This window comes from Adiantum capillus-veneris, chromosome 10 (assembly GCF_014529385.1).
Source record: "Adiantum capillus-veneris isolate H3 chromosome 10, ASM1452938v2, whole genome shotgun sequence".
In the NCBI taxonomy this organism is placed as follows: domain Eukaryota; kingdom Viridiplantae; phylum Streptophyta; class Polypodiopsida; order Polypodiales; family Pteridaceae; genus Adiantum; species Adiantum capillus-veneris.
In genome coordinates this window covers 34,765,701-34,786,282 of record NC_140940.1, presented here as the reverse complement: position 1 = coordinate 34,786,282, position 20,582 = coordinate 34,765,701, and the positions used below count along the sequence as shown (strand labels likewise).

The window sequence follows — 20,582 nt, the reverse complement described above, 5'->3', positions numbered from 1 at the left end:
CTCTCCAGAGTCTTCTTTGGCCTTTTGCAGGCCAAAAATAGTGAACAAAACAAGGCACTTCTCTTTTAGGAAATAGATAAGAGGGTTCCCCCATAGGCCCCTTACCTTGGCGGGCTTGCCAATTGAAAAGAGCCTGTTTAAAAGTCGTTGCATGTCCCATACTCACAAGCGTAGCCGATTTAGAGGACCTTCTCGTAAGCCAGTTCAAAGTGTAGTTGAGAAGGATTTCTCGAAATTCATCACTCCCATACGGCAACTACAATCGCCTTTCTAGAGAAATGCACCACTCGGCTGGAGAGTACTTCGACCACCCTCTACAACCACAACTATGCCTCTTTACAGGTTGCGACAGGCTACAACCAGTTTTAGCGAAGACTCTACAACTATGATTGGCACTAATCTTGTCTAGTCTTGCACAAGCTATAATTGTCTGCAGTCCATGCCCATGCTCCTCTCACCGGTTGCTGGCATTACTATGGGGTTGCACTCGTCTTTTACAAGGCCTTCCAAAATAAAAAGAACCCCTTCTAGAATGTGCTTTAAGTTGGGATATGGAAGGGCGTTGCAACCTCAACAATATGCACTCGTCTTTTACAAGGCCTTCCAAAATAAAAAGAACCCCTTCTAGAATGTGCTTTAAGTTGGGATATGGAAGGGCGTTGCAACCTCAACAACATCGTTGCAACCTCACAATATGCAGTTCAACGGGATCGACAACCGGTTGATGCAAGTAATAAAGGTGCAAACCACCCCAACGAAAAAGCAGCGATAACTCCTGTAATCCACAGGCGCGTTTTGCTTCTCTCCAATGGCACCTTCAAGGGCCTTGGCACTAAGTAACACCTATATTTAATGCAAAGGAGCGTAATGGGATCGAGATCGCGGTTGGGGGTTCGATTCTCGACGCGTACTAAACCTAGCCAATGGGAAAAACGAGGCGCGCTTTCGAAAAAATGAGGTGCACTAAACCTGACCAACGGAAAAAACAAGGCGCATAGATGATGTTTGAACCCGTGACCTCGCAATCCATGTTTAGGGTCACATAAGCTAACCACCTCACCCACGTGCACATTGTATATCCTTAATCGTTTTTACGGCGTAATATTGTAAGTTAACATGCATTGCCCAAGTTGTCCAAGTTTAGTTTTTGAGCAGAGATCTACGACGTCGGTCTCCGCGGCCTTCTTGCATGAAATTCCTCGCCCTTGATCCCATTACCCCCTCTTCAATATAGGTGTTACTTACTGCCGAGCTTGAAGGGGCCTATTGTTTCGGGACCCTTAAGAGCGGCCCGTAAATGGAACTTAGGGGCCGCGCGCGTTCACCGATCCTTCACCTGAACACAAGTTAGCCGACTTCACAACAAGTTGAGCAAGTATTTCAAAGGGACGCGCGAGACAAGATTGTAGAAACAAGCCCGTGACGGGCGCTTTGTATTGATTCAAAAAGTTGATTACAAAAGGGACGGAGGCCTCTCCAGCGCCTCTGAAGACTGGGTTAACCTAACTCCAACCTAGAATGGGTAAATGGTTTTATGGACGTGAGGACTGCCACCCCGGCTCCGGTTGACAACCGGCCCCCTCTTAGCTACCCCGGCAAGATGCGCACGGTTCAACAAGAGTGGAGTACTACTCCCATATAAGTCCTTTAATTCGGGGCGCTCAGGCAAACCACCCAAGCCCCATGGTCTTGAGATAGAAATCCCTCTCAAGGAGTCACCGTCGGTCCCTTCCAGGAGCCGCGGTTCCAAAATCTGATCAAAATGCCGAAACGGCCCCGCGGTTGCGTCCCGGGCCGTTTTGGACCACGGGACCCCCGGGGACCCGGCCACGGCCCAAGCGGGGCTCTTACTTGCATAGAGTCTTTCGGGGGCTCCCGGAGTCATGTTTTGTCCACAGGAGCGACGGGTCCACGAGTCGTCATATCGGCCCGTGGGGAGCATGGCCGCGGAGAGGGGAAATTCACCAAACGGGCCCTCGGTCCCCCTCAAGTGCCGTCCACGGTGAGAAGTTAGGTTAGCGGGAGTTAGGTTAGAAATGGGAACGTGGACCGCCGGGCCGCATGAGGGACAGCCCATGTGGGGGCGCTAGGGGCAAGGAGGGACCGCCGACGTGCGTGGAAAAAGTTCCCTCTCACGAGGAGCCCAACATTCTCCCCCCCCTCAAGGAACTTGACGTCCTCGTCAAGATTGTAAAGCATTTGACCACATAGTGCATACATCGCATAATTGTCGCATAACGCATCTTTATTCTGCTGAAAAACTGAGCATGACTGTGCTGACAAACTACTGCATCCTATACTACTGCTGTACAGGGTTGTGGTCTTCTATGCCCTAGGCATGTGTTTGAGGTCCGGAATCCTGTAGTACCGAAGCAACAACTGCTTATCCATTGCAATGACTCTATCTTCTGGCACCCAAGTGCAATCTGACATTGGCCGCCCTCTCCACTTGACATAGAACTCTAGGTTGTTGCGCCTGAAACGGTGTTTGATGATTATTTTTGGCTCAAAGGGGTTTACTCCTTTGTCTAGTAGAGGTACATGGCGGCCGTATTTCCCATCAACCTGAAATCGTTTGAGTAGGCTGATGTGAAAAACATTGTGGATCTTGACGTTGGAAGGTAGCTCCAGCTTGTAGGAGACGTTGTTGAAATCTTGCAGTACCCGGTATGGACCATAGAAGCGGTGGTTGAATTTGGGTGTTAAGTTTTCGGGAAGGTTGATGTTCTGGGCACTCACCAGCACCAAGTCACCCTTCTGAAAGAACTCTGTTCGTGCTTTTTCGTTATGTCTGGCTACATACTTATCTTTGTACTTCATCAAGTGCTTTTTGGCTACATCCAAACGTTTCTGCCAAGCCGTCAAAAACTGCTCAGCATCCTGATCTTCTGCATGCATAGTGCCCGAAGCAAGTGCCATGGGTGTAATCACCTCTTTTCCTGTAGCTAGTTCAAATGGGGTGTATCCTGTCCCCGAGTGCACACTGCTATTGTACTGAAACTCAAGGACTTCCAGAAAGTCTGCCCAATCCTTTTGATCTGCTTGGACATAGCAACGGATGTAATCTTCGATGCCTTGATTGATTCGCTCGGTCTCCCCATCTGTTTGGGGGTGATAGGCTGAAGAAAACCTGAGCTGTGTGCCTAGGAGCTTGAATAACTCCCGCCACATGTCGCTTAAGAATCGCCCATCGCGATCCGAAACAATGGCCAGTGGAAGTCCGTGATTCTTGAAGACATGCTTGAAGAAAAGCCGCACCGTCTGGTAGGCAGTAAGGGGCGGCTTTGCAGGAATGAAGTGCGCCTGCTTTGAAAAGTAGTCCACGATCACGAAGATGGTAGTGAATCCGTGGCTTTCGGGTAAGTCGACAATGAAGTCCATGCTTATCACATCCCAGGGGCGAGATGGTGTAGGCATAGACATCAAAAGCCCTGCCGGCTTTATTCGCTGTGCCTTGACTAGCTGGCATGTTGGGCAAGTTCTTACATATTCCACCACATCTTCCTGCATCTTTGGCCAGAAAAAGTGACGGCTTAACCTGTCAAAGGATCTCTTTTGCCCACCGTGTCCTGCAACTTTGCAGTCATGGGTTTCCCAGAGCAGTTTTGCCTTGAGTGTAGGATCATCTGGTACATACACGCGGTTATGAGCATACCATAGCCCATCCCGCAAGTCGAACAGCCCCACGGAAGTCTTGCCTTGTCGCCAACTCTGCATCATCTGTAATACTGCGGGGTCTGTCTTACTGGCCTCGCGAATTTGATCCAGTACTTCATCACTGCTTATTACGCTAACTGCATTAACCTCGGGCATGCGACTGAGAGCATCTGGCATTGCATTCTGCTTGCCCGGCTTGTGGATGATTTCTATGTCATATTCTGCTAGCTGATCTTGCCACCGACTCTGTTTGTGAGAGAGCTTAGGTTGGGTCTAGAAATACTTCAGGGAAACATTATCCGTGTATACTTTAGTGTGCTTGTCCAATACGTAGTGACGCCATTGGTCAAGACAGTATACCACTGCATACATCTCCTGCTCGTGCGTAGCCCATCTCTTCTGTGGGTCTGTAAACTTCTTCGAAATGTAGGCTACTGGTCTTTCAACTTGCATTAGTACCCCTCCCAGTGCGATGCGTGAGGCATCGGTGTGAATTTCGAATGGCTTGTCGAATTCTGGGAGCTTAAGTACCGGTAGGGAACACATTACTTGTTTGATGTGCTCAAAAGCTCGTTGGGCTTCATCTGTCCACTTGAACGCTAGCGAACCCTTGGTGGTGTCTGTTATGGGGGCCATGATCTTCGAAAAATCTTTGATGGACTTTCGGCAATACTGAGTGAAACCCACGAACTCGCGTACCTGTGTAACTGTTCCGGGGGCAGGCCAGTTCACCACGGCCTCAATCTTTTTAGGATCCACGCGAATTCCATCTGCAGTGACCAAGAAGCCCAAGAATTCCACTTCCTGTACTGCGAAGACGCACTTTTCCAGTTTTGCATACCACTTGCATTCTCTGAGTCTGCAGAGCACCTGGCGCACATGCTCTACGTGCTCTTCAAAAGTTTTGCTGTAGATTAGCAGGTCATCCAGGTGCACAATGAGGAATTCATCCAGCATGTCGCCGAAATCTGTATCCATTCCAGCTGAGAAGGTAGCTACTCCATTGGTGAGGCCAAAGGGAAGCACTAGCCATTCGTGAGCTCCATACCGTGACCTGAAAGCTGTCTTGTGCACATCTTCATCCACGATCCGAATCTAGTGGTATCCTGATCGCAGATCGACCTTAGTGAAGTATTTTGCCCCTGCCAACCTGTCTGTTAGATCATCCATATGCGGCAGAGGGTACCTGTTCCGGATGGTTATTTTATTCAGGGCTCTATAGTCGACGCAGAGCCTGGATGAGCCGTCCTTCTTTGTGACAAAAAGCACCGGGGCCCCGTAAGGGGACTTGCTGGGCCTGATAAAACCTGCTTCAAGTAGTTCTCCTAGTTGCTTCTTCAGTTCTTGTAGTTGTGTGGCATCCATTCGATAGGGTGGACGGGCTGGCGGCGAATGGCCAGGCACTAGATTGATCTTGTGGTCCACTGCTCGCTTAGGTGGGAGCCCAGTTGGAAGCTGCGGCGGTACCACGTCCTTGAATTCTTCAATCACCTTGATGATGCGACTATCCCTGATAGTGCACTCTTCGTCTGAATCTGCTAGTGTTACTTTCATCACACAGCAGTGAACCTGGGCCCCTTGTTTGAGAGCCTTCTCTGCTTGCTTTGGTGAGATCCACATTGAGTCTGGGACTAGGTCATCCCAGCTAACTCGAGTCTTCCCTTTTTCCGTTTTCGTCGGCGTCGGTGTCTTAGTTTGAGCTGCGTTCACCTGCCCTCGGGCTTGAGGTGGCACGTAAGGTTGTGGCTTAGGCGGAGCTTTTTCTTGAGTAGTCTTGCGGGCAGGAGGCGTGTCCATAGGTCGGATGATCGGGACAATCACCCCCTTACCATTCATGTCCAGCATCAGTTGATTCATGCCCTTGGCATACAACCCCATCACGTAGGAGTCATACCAGGCCAGGCCAAACATCATGTCGTAGGAATCCATGGGTACGACGATGAAGTCCACTTTGGCTCGCCATTCACCTACTTGGACCGCCACGTCGTACGCCATCGCGGTGTTCGAGTCTTCGCCTTGTACGAAGCCCACTGAGATGCTTCGTCCTCCTCCGGGCTTGCAGGTCTTTACTCCCAAGCGTTTGGCACATGATGGTGAGATGAAGTTGTGACTCGCTCCCGAGTCGAGCATCGCCAATTGTGACTGCCCGTTGATCACCGTCTTGACATACATATTTGGGATCGGTTTGATACGAGCTGCCAGGCAGTGTAGAGAAGCTTTGATGGCTCCTACACGGACCGTCCCTTCGGTAGACTCTTTGTTTCCACTTTCAGACTCTTGCTCCGTGATCTCAGTGATCTGCACTTGTGAAGATCCTGTCCTGTCAGCGTTGGTCTCATTGGCCCAAGTGGAGTGAGCTCGAGACTGAGAGCTAGCTTTGTGACAATCATTATCCCAGTGAGGACCCCCACAGTTACGGCATGGGCGGGAAGGATTCGCCCTCCAAGGCAGCGTCCGTTGAGGGGCCCCTCCAGGCTGGTTCACCGAGAAGTTCCTACTACTCGACGAGCCGCTGTAGCTGCTTGGCGCATTATTGCGAAAGTTCCCATACAGTCGGGGCTGGATTGACAAGCTGCCTGCGGGCTCACTCCTTTGAGGCCCAGCTGAAGACTGATTTTTGTTCGAGTTGGAAGGGGTATTCCCACTTCCCCCAGACTTTGCGTTGGTGGCCCCCTTTCGGCGCAAGTCGGAGTCCACTAGCCTTTCCGCCATGGCCAGCGCTGCCATGTAGTCGACCGGATTCTGCTTTTCGATCTCCCTACGGGCCCAGTCTTTGAGCCCATAGAGGAAACCATGGAGTCTCACTCTCTCCCAAGTCATCTGTTCCACTTTCAGCATGGACTGCCTGTATTTGGACACATACTCCTGCAGCTTGCTTTCGCCTTGGGTGAAGGCCCTCCATTCGTCTAAGTGTCTGAAGTCTTCATTCTTCGGAACGAAGTAGTCCCGCATCTCAGCCTTGAGGCGGGTCCATGACATGTAGGGGTTTTTCCTCTCTTCTAGGAGGAACCAACTGTAAGCGTCCTCTGCTAAGAAATGAGACACCACGGATGTCCATAAGTGTTCTTCCATTTTGCTTGTGCGGTAGAAACTCTCTGTGTCGCGGATCCATTTCTCCAGTATCATTGAGTCCCGTTGGCCCGAGTAGGGAGTGGGTTTAATAGGCTTGAAACTCCCCATCCCATCACTCCCACTCGCGGGAGCTCCCGACGTGCTTGCCGGCCCTTTTCCTTTGTCTGCTGTGGCATTCTGAGCATTCAGCAGACTTACCTGTACGAGCTGTTGAACCAGCGTGGCTTGAGACTCTAGTATAGCCTCCCACCTTTCCATTCTGTCCTCTCCCCATGAAATGAGTCTCCATCTGCGTGACTCATTTTGTTGGGTGACGAAGGCGCGGACTCAAACTCTGGCCCGGCTTCGCTGATAGGGTCTAGGCGTTGTAGTCTCCCTTGAGAACGTATCCACCTGGAATACTCCCAAGAGTCAATTACACCGTCCGCTGCGATTTCTTCTAATCTTGCGGCGGGTAGGGGAGTGCTGCTGGAGTCACTTTCGGCGGGTCTTTGTCCCCCTCTGTTAGGCATAGACCAGCTTTGAATTTCAAGCTCTGATACCAAGTGTTACGGGACCCTGAAGAGCGGCCCGTAAATGGAACTTAGGGGCCGCGCGCGTTCACCGATCCTTCACCTGAACACAAGTTAGCCGACTTCACAACAAGTTGAGCAAGTATTTCAAAGGGACGCGCGAGACAAGATTTGTAGAAACAAGCCCGTGATTGGCGCTTTGTATTGATTCAAAAAGTTGATTACAAAAGGGACGGAGGCCTCTCCAGCGCCTCTGAAGACTGGGTTAACCTAACTCCAACCTAGAATGGGTAAATGGTTTTATGGACGTGAGGACTACCACCCCGGCTCCGGTTGACAACCGGCCCCCTCTTAGCTACCTCGGCAGGATGCGCACGGTTCACCAAGAGTGGAGTACTACTCCCATATAAGTCCTTTAATTCGGGGCGCTCAGGCAAACCACCCAAGCCCCATGGTCTTGAGGTAGAAATCCCTCTCAAGGAGTCACCGTCGGTCCCTTCCAGGAGCCGCGGTTCCAAAATCTTATCAAAATGCCGAAACGGCCCCGCGATTGCGTCCCGGGCCGTTTTGGACCACGGGACCCCCGGGGACCCGACCACGGCCCAAGCGGGGCTCTTACTTGCATAGAGTCTTTCGGGGGCTCCCGGAGTCATGTTTTGTCCACAGGAGCGACGGGTCCACGAGTCGTCATATCGGCCCGCGGGGAGCATGGCCGCGGAGAGGGGCAATTCACCAAACGGGGCCTCGGTCCCCCTCAAGTGCCGTCCACGGTGAGAAGTTAGGTTAGCGGGAGTTAGGTTAGAAATGGGAACGTGGATCGCCGGGCCGCATGAGGGACAGCCCATGTGGGGGCGCTAGGGGCAAGGAGGGACCGCCGGCGCACGTGGAAAAAGTTCCCTCTCACGAGGAGCCCAACACCTATGGGCTCAATAATAATGGGAGGCCCTCTGAAGATGGTCAAAATTAAAAACGACGTGAAATTTCAATTCAACGCAAAATGTTTAAGGTTTGGAAAGAGGAAGTTGGGACTCCGTTCCTACTCCAGAGAGAGAGAGAGAGATAGAGAGAAGAGAGAGAGGTAGCGGTTATACGCGCCGGCGCCGCCGCACAGAGAGAGGGAGGAGGGAGAGAGAGAGATGGGATAGATACTGTTAGAGAGAGAGAGAGAGAGAGAGAGAGAGAGAGAGAGAAAAGATGACATGGGAGAATGCAACCGGTTTATCAGAGCGAATCCGCTACCTGCAGGAGTGGACTCCAGCCTCGCAGCGCCAGAAAATTGCAGAGCGGGCCCGCTCCCCTTACAGCATTAGAAACGCGAGAAACCTGTCGGAGACCCACATCAGATCCAGCGTGGCCGCTGACAGCAAAAAAAGCCTGGGCGATTTCTTCTCCAGCGTGCCCTCTCTCAAAGAAGAGATCGTCTCCCTTAAGAAACAGGTCGAATCCCTCACCAATGAGAACGCTTCTCTCCGCAATGCAAAACGTGACGTGGAAGACACGCTGTCAGTCACCAAAGTGGAGCTTGCAGAGTCGGAGGCCAAGAATGCTGAGTCCGACTTTGCGGCAGCCGAGTCACGCGCCAGGATGGCAGCGCTGGACCAGGACGTGGAGAAGCTTTGCGAGCTCAGCAAGCTGTTGTCTCAAGAGAATGCGGCTTTGCAGGCGCAGATTCAAGAGAAGGACGCAGCCATGGAGCTTCAGGAACGAGACAGATGCGCGGTGGAGAGAGAAGCAATGGAAATCTTGAACACAGAGAAGCAGGCACTGGAAGGAGAGGTGGAGGCGATGCAGAGGAAGCTGGAGGAGAAGGAGAGAGAGCTGGAGAGGGCGGGAGGGGAGGTCGGCGCCATGCGGAAAGTTGTGGAGGAGATGAGGCTGGACAGGGAAGAGCTGCATGAAGTAAAGGAGGGGATGAAGGCGGAGAAGGAGGCGCTACATGCAGAGAAAGAGGGTCTGCAGGCCGAGGTCATCAAGCTGCTGATGCAGGCAAAAGCAGAGCGCGTGCGGTTGGAAAGTGCCTTGGAGAAGGCCGAACAACAGGCTGCAAGCGAGACAGCCAGGGTTGCTGAGCTGGCCGACCAGGTGGCTGAGCTGGAGGAGGCCGTCATGGAATACGAGGGCGAGATGAAGCATTTAAGCGAAGACGTGGAACGCGCCGCTACCGAAGCCGCCGCTGCGAAGGAGCGTGCCTCCAAGCTGGAAGCTGACCTGGCCGAGCGCTCCGCCAAGCTGGCGGTCTCTGATGAGCTGGACACCGCCCAACTCAGCCGCCAGCTGTCCTCCCTCCTCTTCTACCGGGAGAGTTCCTCCGAGGCTGACCGGCTGGTACAGGTTGAATTTGAAAAAATGACACATGCGTTCTCACGCGGGCTAATGCAACTCAAGGCAAAAATCTCGGAGTGGAAGGACAAGGTGAATTTGTTGGAGGAGGCGGTAGAGGCTGCCACAAGCTCTGCCACCTCCACCCAAAGAACAGCTGCTCATCTTATTTCTGAGCTCAATGTTGTTACTAGTGTCCTCGAGAAGCCCTCTCCGCCAAAAGCACCACCATTGCCGCCTCCGCGTCGACGTGCCTCCGCCTCCAACCTCGTTCCAGCCACAGCTGTTGCGTCAGGAGCGCTTGCTGGCGGAATCTATGCATTCAAGCTTCTCCGAGCGAGAAGCGTTGGGTAGATCATTCATGTGCTTATGTGTTCTTGAGGAAATTACCTCTATGTACAAAATATCCCATGTGTACTCTAATCATGTTACATCACAGTTTTGAGTCTACTTTGCAAGTGAAGAGAGCAAGCTTTTTAAGCAAAGGTGGTTGGTCAAGTAAAGTGCTTCAAATGAGCAACCACTCTCCCTTGGATCCCAATCAAGGTACCCCATGCTTCTACCTTTGTCATGTAAATTTCTTCTATCTTCATTCGTTGGATTTTTCTTGAAGTGTTGTTGTTAAGAGGCAAGCAATCTTGAATTACTAGCAAGATCTTTTGAGGTGGTTGACACGATTATCTGCTTGTTGTTCATTAGTTATGCTATCCTACCATGCCCACTTCTAAAAGCAAGCCATATCTAAAAATAGACCCCTTCAAGAGCTCTTCATAAAATTACTATAAAGATGAAAAGAATGGCCCTTAATGTTGCCATACCCAATCTTTTCTTGCATGTTCAATAGTACAATGAGTGTCTTCGATCTTAACACCCTCTATCCTTCGTACTATACCTTGCATGCCTCTTCCTTTCTGTTTGGATATCTCAGTGACTATGTTTATAATAGTTATAATTATTTTGTTAATCTCTTACAGAAACATCTAAATATCCAAAGAGTGCAATCTGTTATGGTCAACTTGCAAACAACGTTTAGCAAATTTTTTGTTTGAATTAGTCAATTTTGTTTATGTTTCATGGAATAGTTAGTTATTTTGAAATAATCTAAGGCTTGATTAGGGGTTAGGATTACTTTAGTGTGGGCTCTTTTATGTGTAGCTTAGGGTTTGTTTAAAATTAGTTTATGATAAATGGTGACTTAGTTTAAATTTATTTTAGGGCTTAGTGTGATTAGGTTTAAGATTAGTTAAGAGTTTAAATTCATTTAATTTAGGGTATAGTGTGACTTAGATTAAGATTAACTTAGGTTTAGAGAGACTTAGTTGAGAGTTATAGAGAGTCTCATGGTTGACATGCCATTCTTGGCCCTACAAATGTGAGCTAGTGGGACCCATTGTAATCGTGGTAGCTACAAAAGCTGACAAGCTTGTAGCCTATCACCCAATCTCAATCACTAAAACCTAATCATCCTATGGCCAATAATGCACTATAGTGCAACATTGAAATCTTAGTTGGATTTCTTATTACCTTTTCTATCAAAATTTTTGAATTTAAATCCAAGACCATGTTAAATGGCGGGAATCTGAAGCAGTATGAGATCTAGTTTCTAGATTTTCCCACATGATAAAATTGTGAAAAATTCTTTATGAAGATCATTGATCATTTCTTCAAGATCCCCATGATCTACGAGAGGTTTTTTTGGGGCATGAGCCTTGAAGGATGGCCACTCAAAAGTGGTTATAGCAAAAGAAGCTACATGATGAGGGTCTTCCACACAAGGGATGAACAAGTTCTTAATACTATTTAAGTCGGCCTATTGGACAAGATTGAAAATTAACCACGTGTTGGGTCGAACAATGTGGAAAGGTTTTTGTGGGCCATCTCATTGGAAGGAAGAATACACTTGGCATCAAGGTGGACTTTAAAGAGGTTGGGGAAATGGAACGCTATCGGCCACACACAACTACCAACAAGTCTATGGCCCAAGAACACAAGGTGAAACAGATTAAACAATCTCTACAAATGCGGACACTTTTAATGCATTCTCTTAGGATTTGTGAAGCCATGTAATGGCATTATGTCACATTTTATAAGCAAAGTTTATTTTTTATAAACCAAATTTTTTGTTTCTCTTTGCAAGGCGCTTTGTGCACTTATGTGTTATTTTATGCATCACTTTTAGTTATAGAATTTCCTCGAGAAATTCAAAGTTATGAAATAGTGGGACAAGTTGTTTGGCGTCTCATTCTTTTAATCCTCTCTCTTTGTGTTTTTATTTTTTTAATTTGTGAGCATTTAATTACAAAGTGTATCACAAATTCCCTGTCAAAAAGTGGCAATTTTGTCCAATTTTGATTTCCAAAATTTGTTGTGAGCACATAATCAGGTCTTAGAGGCCAGATTTGAGGTCAAAAGTTACATTTGAGTGCACCCTTGTGATCTTGAGCAATTAGGAAGCATATAGGCCACATTCCATTGAATTTGAAGCATTTTGGGCTTGTAAAGGCCACAAGACAGATCTCGGCCAAGTGATTGCGTAAATTGACTATATTTAGCACGAAAAGTATTGGAATTGAATTATGAAAGTAATTGTTGTGAGTTGGTAGTGTAGTGGGGAACCTCTGAAGTGAAATTTACTTCAATTTGACCAGTTAGACATCATCACGTATGATGTCTAAAGGGCAATTTTAGGGATCAAAATTCACATTTGAGCTTACCAAGGTGTTTAGCACCACAAAACAAGCTTATAGACCAAGTTTGGGCTAATTTTGAGCACAAACACATCATACGTGTATGATGTCTCACGTCAAGATTTGAAGGTCCAATTGCACATTTGACCCCACAAGAGGTTGGGAAATGATGATTTAAGCTTGTTTGTAAAATTTCATCTCATTTGGACACATATCTTTGAATATAAGGAGGATTTTGCAGATCCAAGAAGGTAAAGGTGAAAAAATAGTGATTTTGAGTAATTTTGATATCCAAAATTTGTTGTGATCACATATTCTTGTTGTATACATCAACAAGGAGTACCTTGGGTAGAAGCAGAAGTGGGATCTGAGCCAAAAGACATCATACATGTATGATGTCTTAGAGGCCAGATCTAGGTCAAATCAGACATTTGACTATACCATATTGTCCTAGAGCATAACAGAAGTCCCTAGCCAAAATTTCGTTGCATTTGGAGCACATTTGGACTAAAAAATGTTAAAAGACAGAAATTGGGCAAGATTCATGCTTGTATTGACCATAACTTGCACAAAAAGTGTTCAAATTGAATTTTGAAATTTGCTTAAGAGTGGCTTGACTGATAAAGAGTCTTTGGGATAAATTTCACTTCATTCTGGCACAAAAGACATCATACACGTATGATTTCTCAAGACCCAAACTTACATATGAGATCACATAAGTGTTTGATATCACAAAATAGGCCTAGAGACCAACTTTCATCCAATTTGGATCACTTTTGGCTTAGCTAACCTCCCTGGGAAGTTACAGGCAACCAAACAGAAAAAGGAGTCACAGACCTGACTAAAAGTGTCAGAATCACAAACTAAGACTTGGATTGGTTAGAGTACATCAAGGAGAGTCTACAGTTAAAGTTTGGAGCAATTTTGAGTCTGTAGACATCATAGCGTATAAAGTCTCTAGGCACAGGTTGACTATTTTGGCCATAACTTGAGCTTTAATATATCTAGTTGACCCCTAAACAAAAATCAAAGACCCTTTTGGTCATTCATTGTTGGTCAGCGTCTGCAAAACATCGTTTAAGGCCTCAAAATTCATCCGAAAGTTGGGGGCGTCTAAAACTGACAATTTGAGAGAATTGTGAGAAAATGGTCACAAATTTTTTGACTTTTTCCTAACCAAAGCACTTGACCTCTTTGGGCTAAGACTTCTTACATCAAGCTAGATCTGTTAAGCCCAAAAATCATGTCTTCTTTAGATTCAAACTAAGCTTATACAAGCTTCGAGATCCCAATGAGATAGAGGAACATCCGCCCATAATGGATCTTCCAAACTTGCAGTTGATAGAGACCATTTTTTTAAGAGAGTTCGGATGATAGGTCATGAGAGTGAAGGAATATATAGGTACATTGATGGCAGTGAGGTCAACCTTTATAGGTGCTCATAGCTATACCTAGAGGAGCTGACGGATTCCAAGCTCTTATATGACGGATTACAAGCCACCTCAATTCCCTTCTAGAGCAATAACAAGAGATGAAATGATCACAAAGATGGAAGACATGTCTGCTCGGGTTAATTTCCCTAATAGAACAATCTCTAAAAGAACAACCAATCCCTTCGAAAAAGAACATAGACGCAGTAGAAGGCCTGAAACGAGAGAAGGATTGGGAGAGTCTGTGGTTAGACTTGTAGACAATCGGCGAGTTAGACCATCTCATATAAAAAAAAAAGGTAAACAAGAAATACTCCAGATATAAAGATCTCAGAGATTACGTAGCGGCTTTTAGAAGAGTAACTAGAGCAAAGGAAGTTTTGGATTTTGCGACACAATTTGACGCACTGGAAAGATGCAATTTTGAGACTCTAAACAAGTTGTTTAAGGAATTCATTGAAGAATTCTTACAAAAAGGCATAGCTCACAACACGGTCTCACAAATCCATTGTCAAGTACTGTCCAAGATCAAAACTACCTACGCTAGCACGATTGTGTTGATCTTTATCCAGGGAATGAGACATGCGGGTCTTCAGAAGGGTCTGCATATGATAAGAAGAATGGTGCTAAAAGAATTGATCAAAGAATCTCTTTATCTGGTGGATAATTGTGAGGAATACAGAGAAAAGGACTATAAGAGTCAAGAGGACGACACGTCCTCTCAGCATAGTGATTCACAGATGAGTGAATCCATTGCAAAACCAGTGGCACCTATCGATCAAGAAAAGTTTATCGATGAAATGGTCAAGAGATTAACTTCTCTTGTAAGGTTTGATTTGGACGAGCCTAAGTGGTGCAAAATTGAGGGAAAATGGACAAACCATACAAGAGAAGAGTGTTACTATAACATGGAATATGCTAGAGAAAGGTATGTACAACCTATTCCAATAGCACCTACTCTACCTAGACATGTTACGGGGAATGCGCAAGGACCAGTAGGATTTGCAAGGCCACAGTCTGCTGTCTTAGGACAACAATCTATGCTGCCATGTGCTAGAATGCATATAGACATGAGATACACACTATTGATGGAAGCATATAATAAACAAGCACTAGTACCTACTACAGTGTGTTATAACAACCAAAGTAGGTACTTCCCTTTGAAGCGACAAAAGATAAGGGAAACACATGGAGTGGTGAGGCTGATACAGCCTCCACCTCCTGCGTTTCGACCTGACGAAAGAAGGTATGCGATGGATGAAAGGACATTGCAGTTCATTATGAATAGAGGCTTAGCTAGTTCAAAGCTTGCTTATAGCCAAGAGAAAATGCAAGAAGAGGTTCCTCAACCAGAGGCAGATTGACACAAAAGTCTTGACAATCACTTGTTCAAACAATGTTCTCAGACGGAGATCACTCCAGTAAATGCCTATTGTCTTGGTTGTGGCGTCATTCACTTGATCCCCGACTATCCAAAAAACCCAAACCGAATAAAAAAGATGACAATAAATTTTTTAGGAATTGTTCAGCTACTCAATAGATCGGAAAACAAAAATGTAGTACTAGTCCAAGTAGTGACGAGAGCGCAAGCTCAAAAGGAAGCTAATGAGAACCCAAAGACAAAGAAACCAGAAACTAACGCGTGTCCAGAGATGGGTGAACTAAAGACCAATGCACCTAGTCAAAAAACCAAGAGCAAACGGAATAGTTGGAAAGCTAGAAAATCTAGGATGAAAGCACGTAGGGAACGAGAGCAGAAATCCCTAGTCGAGGAGCTTACCCAAGCTAAAGAGAAGATAAGACAACATGAGGAAAGGGTGGCACCTTCTCTTATGCAAACGTCTCAACCTCCAGAAGAACCTTCCACAGAAGAGAAACCGAGAAGTGCTAGTTCAGGAGGATCAATATTGGTCAAAAAGGGTAATGAGCCACTAGATGCTCTCTTGAAAACCTATGAAGTGCGGCTTAAAAACAACCAAACTCAATAACAGAGGTGGATGACATATCCATATGCAAAACTAGAAAAGCAAAGGCTTCAAGTGTGCCAGAAAATGATTCAAGCAGGCCAAGCTTTACTAGAATCACCACTTGAAAAACCTAAGGGTGTGATCCTTGTTCCACTTACACCAGTAATCCCACCAATCCAAGAACAAAAAGAGCTACATTTCAGTCACGAGTAGTGACCAAAGCTTAAGGACCCCCAATCAAATCCAATGATGGTGTTGAATCCCATGGATAACTCTTTGGAGGGATTTAACCTAGCTATCCCTGAGAGTTGTAAAGAAATAGATGGTCTTGAAGAATTGTGGAAACAAGTAAAAGAGGCCAAATGAAGCGAGTGAGATAAGCAGATCAGTAAACTCGGATAGTGATGGAAGAGGTGTGTCTCTTTCACCAATAGAGGAATTTGAGATTGGATTCTCCAACGATGGAATCGTACTAGGGAGACGGGGGATCTATACGGTCTATGAAAGTCGGATGTCATTGCAGTCCCATCGCAGAGACTCTCGTCCAATAAGGTCATCGATTCAAAAGGGTTGATAGACATTTTGTCAACACCAGTCACTTGTACAATAACGTTAGCTGATTTCTTAGAATAAGACCAAACATGTGGACTATTGTGGGAGAATGCCTAGATAATTGGCACTTAAAAACCAATGACTCAAATCGAGGAAGGGATCAAAGAGCTTGAAATGCCTCAGCTAAACACTTCACCATCAATTTCAGAGTGACTTCCATTAGGTGCCCCTTGTGGTACACTCAACACTTGTGATGGCACAATTGCATTTCCTATTGCCATGTTCTTTTGTGTGTCAACCCAAATGGACCAAAAATCATTTTTTATATCTACATACACTTCATAAAGGACAATGTCCTTACTCTCAACACATGACAAGTTTGTGCTATTCGTACTCAGCCTTTGGATCCAATTGAGTTGAAAACTCATCCAACATGTGCATTCACAAATTACATCCAAAAACTTTAGGATGTAATAGATTAATTTTTTTTCCATCCAACTTCTCTTAGATATCATATCATGCAATGCAATACTAGGGGTCCACACATGATCTAGATAGCTTTAGATAATGCCTTAACCCAATAACAATGATTCATGCTCTTTTCATTCATCAATACTCTTGCAAGTTCTACATGTGTCTACTCTTTCAATCAACAATGTTAATTGTGAACCACACCTACATGGAAATTTCATTTGAGTTTGATGGTTTCTAGTTTTTATCTAAAGTTTTGAATTTTGAAAGAGTAAAAACCTCATGTTTATCTTTCATAAAAAGTTAACACATGATTTCATTGTATGATCATCACAATGATCATAACATAAAACCTACATCCACCCATAGACACAGTCTTTGTCAAGCCATAAACATTAGGCTGCACCAACTTACTCTAGCACATTTATTTGTACATTCTTATTACGAGTAAAGGATTATTTTCTTGTTTACCAAATCAGCAAGTGTCCTGGAATTTATGTGCTCTAATAATTTGTGTTGAAAAGGCTGTAACAAGCTCTTGGCATTGCATTATTTTCATTCTTTGCGTATATGCATGTCTAGTACACATGCCAATTGTCAATATCTTAGAACATTCTAAAAAGAAGGAACGTTTCATCTCAGGTACATATACTGTAACATTTAATGGCCTAGTAACTTGTGTGTAGTGGAAAATAGCATGAACACAGTGAGCATTTCATTAGGATAGATTCCTAATGAGATTAACAAGAGTGCTTGGGTGGAGAGAGCAACAAAAAGCATAACACCCAGTTAAATAGCATGAACAATACTTCAAAATAGAGAGAAATTAAGCAATTGACAACAGTTGAGGACCGGATTTGCATGGAGCCGGTACTCCCTCCAAAAGGCTTTGTATTATGGTTTCTCCCATCAAGAGAGACATTTTACAATAAAATTTCTTGTGTTCCTTCAATACTAGCTAGTGCAATGAAGATGGAAACTTCATGCACTACACAAAACACTTATCAAACACAACATCAATTCCCTCACGGTCTCAGACACAAGACCTCACACACCTTCGAAGATGGTGAGAGCTAGCAGGGTATGAGAGTAGATTAAGAGGAAGAAGGAGTATTCTTACGAGAAAGATGTACATCTCCTCACATAATCACTCATATTAGCATAGCTTAGCTTCGTACTTAGCATGGTAGAGGAGATGATCATGCATTGAAGCTTGGCTATTGGTTGGATTTGCATCACAAAGCCAAGAGTTGTTGGTGTAGGCCTTCTTTATCACAAGCTTGGAGTAGGTGATAAGCTTTCCATTAAAGCTTGAGAAGGAGAGAGAGTCTTCTTTTCTTCACACATGAGATTGTGTGAGTGTGTGTGTGATTATTCCTTGCAAAAATCAACCCCCTCTCTCTCTTGGTCGACCTCCCTTGCTAATTACTCATGCAAAAGCCCTATTGGACCTCCCCAGCCTCAGCCAATGGAAATTAAGCAACATAAGTGATATCCTTTTGACATGTGTCCCCCTTCCCCTTTTGTGAGAGCTCTAGGTAATTAATAAATGCAACTAAAATCTCATTGGACACCTTTGCCTCCTAGCCAATAAGAATCAGGCAAGCCATTGGGGTGTTGAATGCTCATTGGTCCCCTTGGGAGACTGTCCAATAGTCTTCTAGAGAGCTTAATTCTTATTAATTCTTTTATTAAGTATTTTTAGATTAATTAAACTAGATTTACTCTAGCCTAATTCTCATTGGTCGACCTCCATGGACATCCAATAGGATTTGAGTACACCTTGTGGGCATCTCTCCAAGGGAGCTGACATGTGTCCCTCTTTCCCCTTGTGTACAATTGAAGCTTGTGAGTGTGTGTGGATGTTTCTCTCTCATCCCCTAATTCTTGGGCTCGCCCCCTCCTATGTAGGGCTTGACAAAGACTTTTTGGGACACACTCAAAGCATCCAATTTCCCTAATGTTTGACCTTTGGACACAACCTTTGAATTTTGGAACCTTAGCATTTTGGAAGTCTTAATGGGCGGAACCTTAGGGTCTTTTGAGGCCATTGTTGCACATATATCTTTTGCAAATGCCCCCCCTTTGGATCCCTATTTTTCCTCCCTTGGATCCCTATTGTGGCCTGGTCTGCTAGCTTAACCAATATTCTAGCTTTTTCTCCCCTCGTAGTTCCCCATATTAAATGATCAGTTTAACATGAGAAAATTATTTAGGAGAATTAGATATTGATTATTATGACATATACACCAATATTGAACATTTAACCTGTTACCATATACATGTGGTAGTGATGTGTGTGAACACACTAGGACCGCCAGGGCTTTTTTCCCTCATTAGGAGGTTTTTCCCCCCGTGCATTGTATATACGCCCATCACTCTAGGGCTATCCATCTTTTCATAGCACACTAAGTAATATACTCTCAGTTGTGTGCCTTGAGCTTCCTTCATCTTCTCCAAGCTGTGTGCATTTCTCTACAACCCTAATTCCATCAATTGATGTCAGAGCAGGTTGCGTCCTCCTGGGCTTAGTCGCCCCAGCAACTCTAGCACACGCGTGCTCACTTTCTCCAATTTCTGTGAGATTTGGCAAGCATTTGCAGGTCAATAAAAATTTTGGATGAGATTGTAGAGCAAAGTCTGCTCATATTTTTTATTCGAGCTCATTTCGACCTCCATTTCCACTACAGCCAGGTATACACAGGCAATTTCGCCATTTTGTGCAGAATTTTTGTCAGCGTCAGCTATTGCACAATAGGTCCCATACAGTGTGGTGCGGGTTGTGCTATATAGCGCGTGCTGGGCTCACTCAGTTTCTCCTCATTTGGGCAGTTTTCACATCAAGTGCAAGCATTGTTCATGGCTGACAACAACACAAATGTGTTCAAGATGTTTGTTGCTGAGGAAAGATTGGATGGAGACAATTACCCTATATGGGCTTACATGATGCAACATGTTCTTGTATCAAAGGGCGTCTAGAATATTGTGCAGGGCATCATTAGGAAAAGTTTGGACTTAACTTTGGTCCTTTTAGCGCTAGGGAGAGAATGCAACGCGACCAATGGATGGCGGGCTACCGTAACAGTAGCTCGAATTTCTCAAATTTTGGTGTTTTCAAAAAATAGTTTTTAGTTGCATAAAAAACCTGAACAATAATATACGTTGTGATTTGCTTGAATCTTTCTTGTCAAGACCGCATGTAGGACAAATGTACCATAACTCACACTCAATGCAGTTGTGCGTTCTTTTTTGATAGAAGAGACTTCATAGTATTCCCACTCATTCTCATTCATTTGCGCTCAACTAACTATTCTGCTCGCATTTGACTGTATTGTGTTTGCACTCAGAAACACTTTTCTTCTCACATATGTGTTGTGCATCTTGCCATACATAGGTGAATCACTAATGGAGAACAAAAGACCTCAACGACCATTCGTAAGTATTAAGTCTGTCGAAATTTTCAATAGCTTCGATTTGGACAACGGTCGATGGATTTCCACCACCATTACAGTTGGAAGTTGGGTTCTCCTGCATACGAGGAACAGAAAGCGCACGGGCAACGCTTTTGTGAACAGTTATAAAGCTTTCGCTTGTCACTGATGGGGGCTTTTCACAAGCCAAGCTCCCATACCCCTCTTCTCTCGTCCCCACCCCATGAAAACCCCCTCTTAGGGAGGGAGTGATAAAAAGCATTGGAAAAAGTAAGAAAAAAAATAAAGTATGATTATGTAAATATATAAGAAAGGTAAAATAGGCCACCTCATGCCTGCGGGGTAGCCCATCCCCACCTTGCCTCCTTTTTCTTCACTGTTGCCCCGCCGTGTGTCCCTTTTCCTCTCCTCCACTCAAAAGGTCAACCCCCTCTCTCTTCCCCTTGTCCTTTCTCCTTTCTCTCTCCCCTCAAGCTACCCCACC

At 45.4% G+C, this 20,582-nt stretch overlaps 4 protein-coding genes across 4 annotated transcripts; 1 reads left to right on the top strand and 3 right to left on the bottom strand.

Moving 5' to 3' along the window:
- Positions 1 to 1,513: 1,513 nt before the first annotated feature.
- On the bottom strand, positions 1,514 to 2,077 carry LOC147448679 (uncharacterized). Its single transcript, XM_086521435.1, has one exon. It carries the CDS (start codon positions 2,075 to 2,077, stop codon positions 1,514 to 1,516), a length of 564 nt encoding a protein of 187 aa, XP_086377561.1.
- A 2,675-nt stretch (positions 2,078 to 4,752) lies between these two features.
- Positions 4,753 to 6,987, bottom strand: LOC147448678 (uncharacterized). Its single transcript, XM_086521434.1, has one exon. The coding sequence runs from the start codon at positions 6,985 to 6,987 to the stop codon at positions 4,753 to 4,755; it is 2,235 nt and encodes a 744-aa protein (XP_086377560.1).
- A 431-nt stretch (positions 6,988 to 7,418) lies between these two features.
- Positions 7,419 to 8,090, bottom strand: LOC147448677 (uncharacterized). Its single transcript, XM_086522429.1, has one exon. The coding sequence runs from the start codon at positions 8,084 to 8,086 to the stop codon at positions 7,523 to 7,525; it is 564 nt and encodes a 187-aa protein (XP_086378555.1). The 5' UTR covers positions 8,087 to 8,090; the 3' UTR covers positions 7,419 to 7,522.
- A 344-nt stretch (positions 8,091 to 8,434) lies between these two features.
- LOC147448676 (uncharacterized) lies at positions 8,435 to 10,168 on the top strand. Its single transcript, XM_086522428.1, has one exon. It carries the CDS (start codon positions 8,436 to 8,438, stop codon positions 9,912 to 9,914), a length of 1,479 nt encoding a protein of 492 aa, XP_086378554.1. The 5' UTR covers position 8,435; the 3' UTR covers positions 9,915 to 10,168.
- Positions 10,169 to 20,582: the final 10,414 nt, after the last annotated feature.

What these genes read in the sequence shown, in the direction of transcription:
- LOC147448677 (XM_086522429.1), bottom strand. Translation starts at nt 8,086, where the DNA reads ATGGGCTGTCCCTCATGCGGCCCGGCGATCCACGTTCCCATTTCTAAC.
- LOC147448676 (XM_086522428.1), top strand. Translation starts at nt 8,436, where the DNA reads ATGACATGGGAGAATGCAACCGGTTTATCAGAGCGAATCCGCTACCTG.
- LOC147448678 (XM_086521434.1), bottom strand. Translation starts at nt 6,987, where the DNA reads ATGGAAAGGTGGGAGGCTATACTAGAGTCTCAAGCCACGCTGGTTCAA.
- LOC147448679 (XM_086521435.1), bottom strand. Translation starts at nt 2,077, where the DNA reads ATGGGCTGTCCCTCATGCGGCCCGGCGGTCCACGTTCCCATTTCTAAC.